Source organism: Quercus robur, chromosome 10, assembly GCF_932294415.1.
Source record: "Quercus robur chromosome 10, dhQueRobu3.1, whole genome shotgun sequence".
NCBI lineage: Eukaryota > Viridiplantae > Streptophyta > Magnoliopsida > Fagales > Fagaceae > Quercus > Quercus robur.
The window spans coordinates 43011087-43014882 of record NC_065543.1 but is presented as its reverse complement, the minus strand read 5'-3'; the positions used below and the strand labels follow the sequence as shown (position 1 = coordinate 43014882).

General features: G+C 37.0%; 1 protein-coding gene across 1 annotated transcript; it reads right to left on the bottom strand.

Annotated features, from left to right (window-relative positions):
• Positions 1-203: 203 nt before the first annotated feature.
• LOC126703507 (protein NUCLEAR FUSION DEFECTIVE 4-like) lies at positions 204-3305 on the bottom strand. Its single transcript, XM_050402464.1, has 2 exons — positions 2770-3305; positions 204-1462 (listed from the first exon to the last, which is right to left on the bottom strand). The coding sequence occupies exons 1-2, from the start codon at positions 3226-3228 to the stop codon at positions 266-268; spliced, it is 1656 nt and encodes a 551-aa protein (XP_050258421.1). The 5' UTR covers positions 3229-3305; the 3' UTR covers positions 204-265.
• Between the last annotated feature and the right edge of the window lie 491 nt (positions 3306-3796).

Here is a 3796-nt window from a genome sequence, read left to right as displayed (position 1 = left end):
ATTTTTTTGGAGAAAGAACTAGTGTTTTTTATTTTTCTTGTATTTCTAGCACACTAACTTCTGACTGTCTCTCTGCTCAAGCCTGTACTGATGATAGACTACAGCTCTGCAAGTGTTTTCCTTAAACTTTTATTTTCTCTTCAAATCAGATACCATTCAGTCATTCACCCAAAAACAAATAAGCAACCGTATAACATCCAGAATAAATCACAAAGGTATGGCCTCGGCTAACATTCCCTCACAAAGTTCTCATATTTACTTATAATCATTTAAAAGAATGCCTTAACAACCTTCTAATCACAGCTAGCTGATAAAATCTCTTAGTCCGAAAGAACAATGCAACAGCAACAAGGCACCCCAAAAATGCCACAGCTGCCATGATCAGAAAAGACAACATAAAGCAGCGAGTACCATAACATGTGTCATCATCGCCAGACGCTTCCTTGTCATAGATATAACCAATTACTTTTACAGATAACACATAAGATCCCACAGGGTTTGCTATGGCAATAGTGTTGAAAATAGTGCCCATGTGCCGAACACCAAATAGCTCCGAAGTGATGGTGGGCATTAATGACCACTGTGAACCATAACAAATCCCCACTAGGACTGAACCGACATACAAATTTCCAGGAAAACCAGAAGCTATAACTATGTGGCCAACAGCCATTGTGGCTAGAGTAACAGCCATCAACACTGGCCTTGCCCAACCTCTTGTGTGCAGAAAATAATCTGATACATATCCAGCTCCAAATCGGCCGAGAAAATTCCATATACTCCATAAAGAAACTAAGTTGTTTACCTCCACAGTTGTGTAACTGAGAGACGCCCCTATTTGGCTCATGTTATTAATCGTAGCCAGCCCAGAACCCATTCCACATATCATGGCAACAAACAACAACCAGAAGTTTACAGTACACATAAACTGCAAGGGATTCAAGGGTTCTTCATCCAAAAGCATTTTGTCATCAGAAGTGGCCTTCACTTCGAGGTCACTACTTGGCAATTGTTGATACTCTATAGTATCCTCTGCTGTAGAAAATTTCGGGGATGTGATTTGCTCACCATTGTCAGTTAAAAGATTACTCTCAATTGAATCTGTTTGTAATGATCTATTTGACTCCTCCCTCAGGGCATTGATTGCAATTCCAAGAGGCAATAAAAGTAGAATCAGAAGAAGAATGAATGTAGAAATGCGTGCCCACAATGGCAAAGTGAAGATGTTTTCCAAAATTATGATAATCATGAGATAACCAGCAATGATCAAAGCAACTGCAGAGAAACCATTTAAGTGCTTCTTGTGATCACTTGTGGTTTTTTCATAAATTCTCACCAAAAACATAAGCACAAGGGAGACACATGTAGGCAACAGAGCAAGCATCAGAAGGTATGTGCTTGCCTCGCCCTTGAAAAATGTGTCATACACTTGAATTAGTATTGCTCCACTAAGCCCAAGAAAGCCCTGTCCAAGAAAGAAGATAGTATGATATATTTTCATGATTTTGTATCATTAATAAAACATGAGCATTGACACAAAGATATATCATAACTAGCTTAAGGGACTCGTGGAGACTGAATCTTTGTCCATTTAACCATTCATTTGGAAAGCTTTAGAAGTTCCATGAAGGCATGAGCCATGAAGCCAGTACCGGGCCATTTGGTTCATCAATGAGTCCGCTGAGAAAATTTTATCTTTTAGATTCAGAATTGTCACGGACAAATTTGAGTCAATGACAGTCCGAACAAAGCATCTAAGCAAGAAGAAAAGTATGATATTCTCTTGGGATCCTATGAAACTCAGTTATACCAAATACTGCCAAATGGCTGACAGGCTAGTAAAATTAGTGAATGGCTACATGCATATGTGAGTGGAGCTGAACTCAAACATGTCATATTTTAACATATTATCCAATTTGCAGACTCAAGTGGGTTCAAAAGCAAAAGGAAAAATAAGAGAAATTTTGGTTATTTAAGTTTGGCTTTGCATAGAAACAAGCCCCAACAAAGTATACGCAGCACGCAATCTAATACTCAAAACCTGTACCCAACTTAAAGAAGAAGACTAACAGCAGTAGTCTTATTTTTTATTAAATATAGTGACACAGAATTATTCTCAAATCTTATAATAAGGTCATGGTATCATTAATAAGAGTGTTGTTAGAGGCAGAGTAATGTTATGGTCATGTTTCATTGTCACAACTTGCCATGTTAATAACTATGAAAAAAAAAATTGTGAAATTTCGTGTCCCAAACATTCCCCTATTTTCAATGAGATTGGTTTATATATATATATATATATATATATAATAAGGAATATCATAAAATACAAGCTAACCAGCAATCAAAACTATAAAGTTATTACAAGAGTCACAATTTCACTTTATTCCAAAAATACTTAAGAATTTTCCATCTAAACTATATAATATATATAGATCTATTAAAAGCCATCAAATTGTACATTAGGTAATGCAGTGAGCCAATGGGTAAACTTTTCCAAGATTCCCTTACTTCCCTTTCTCATAAAGAAATAAGTCAAATAAAAATCAGAGGAAAGTTCTAAATGTTTTCACCTACACCTATATATAATCGAAACATAGATTGACATAAAACACTAGTAAGCCGCATTCCTGACCAACAAGACACAAAGAAGCTAAAGAAACCTGGGTCCCCTGCAAATAGAGTAGTAACACGTACACTTTGCTATAAAGTCACCATTTTTTATCCAATGAATGAATGAAAAGTAAATAAGAGAACAAAAGTCACACATACCTTCATAATACCCACGATGGTGCCACCATAATGAGGAAAGTTTTCTAAGCCACTGACAACATCGGCGGTGTTGAAAAAGGTCTGAGCATGAGCTGCAAGAAACATGAAGAGGCACATCAACGCCACAGGAGGCTTGTCGATCAATCCAACGACGGAGGCCCACATGAGAAAATAGCCTAGGAAGTACTGTATCGCACCAACAACGTGAACCACGCACAGCGGAAGGGAAGTCTTGCGTGTGACGAAGGAGTAGAGGAGGCCCGATACGACCCCAGCATTGGCACCAATGTCCTTGAAGACCGAAACGGTGTCAAGCGTTGATTGGCTGTAGCCTTGGCTCGATTTGAGCACGGCGGAGTAGATGGAGAAGGTGTAGGATGCGCCGACGCTGCACTGGATCCATATGCTCGCCACTGTGGCTATCCATCTCGTGCTCAGCTGAGGCCTCAGCTTCTCCATCTCTCTCTTACTCTGTCCAATATTCCAAATATTATGGAGCTAGTGCACACTTTTTCTTTTTAAAAAATTATGGAGTATACTTAGCAACAACAACAACAAAAAGAGACTATGGTTTTTTTTTTTTTTTTTTTTTTTTTGGGTTTGGAAAGGTAGGTAGGGATGGATGGAGTAAAAAGAAAAAGCACCACAAAAACTTCATTATATATTGAAAGGTAGCTAAGATAAGATACCCTTGATCGGCTAGCCGTGTTGGGGTGGTACATTAGTATGTCTCAATGACACAAAATGTTTAGGGGTTTAAATAGAAGAATTCAAGTTGTAGAATCAATTGCATAGTAATATTAACGGGTGTTCTTAAAATAATTATTAATAAACTGTATTAAGAATATTTTTATATCACTTTGATGCAAAATATAAAAATTTGTCAAAAAAATTAGCTACTTTTATTTTTTCATTAAAATTTTTTAAAAACATTTCTTAAATCAATGTCGAAAATCCATTTACTTTCCTCTGTATTCACAACTATCTTAAAATAAAAATAAAAAGCTACTACGAGATTGTTGAGTTT

Excerpts from the sequence above, each read along its gene's own strand:
- LOC126703507 (XM_050402464.1), bottom strand. The coding sequence starts at position 3,228 with ATGGAGAAGCTGAGGCCTCAGCTGAGCACGAGATGGATAGCCACAGTG. Across the intron at positions 1,463-2,769 it reads CCATCGTGGGTATTATGAAG|GGCTTTCTTGGGCTTAGTGG; the intron begins GTATGTGTGACT and ends TTTCTTGGACAG.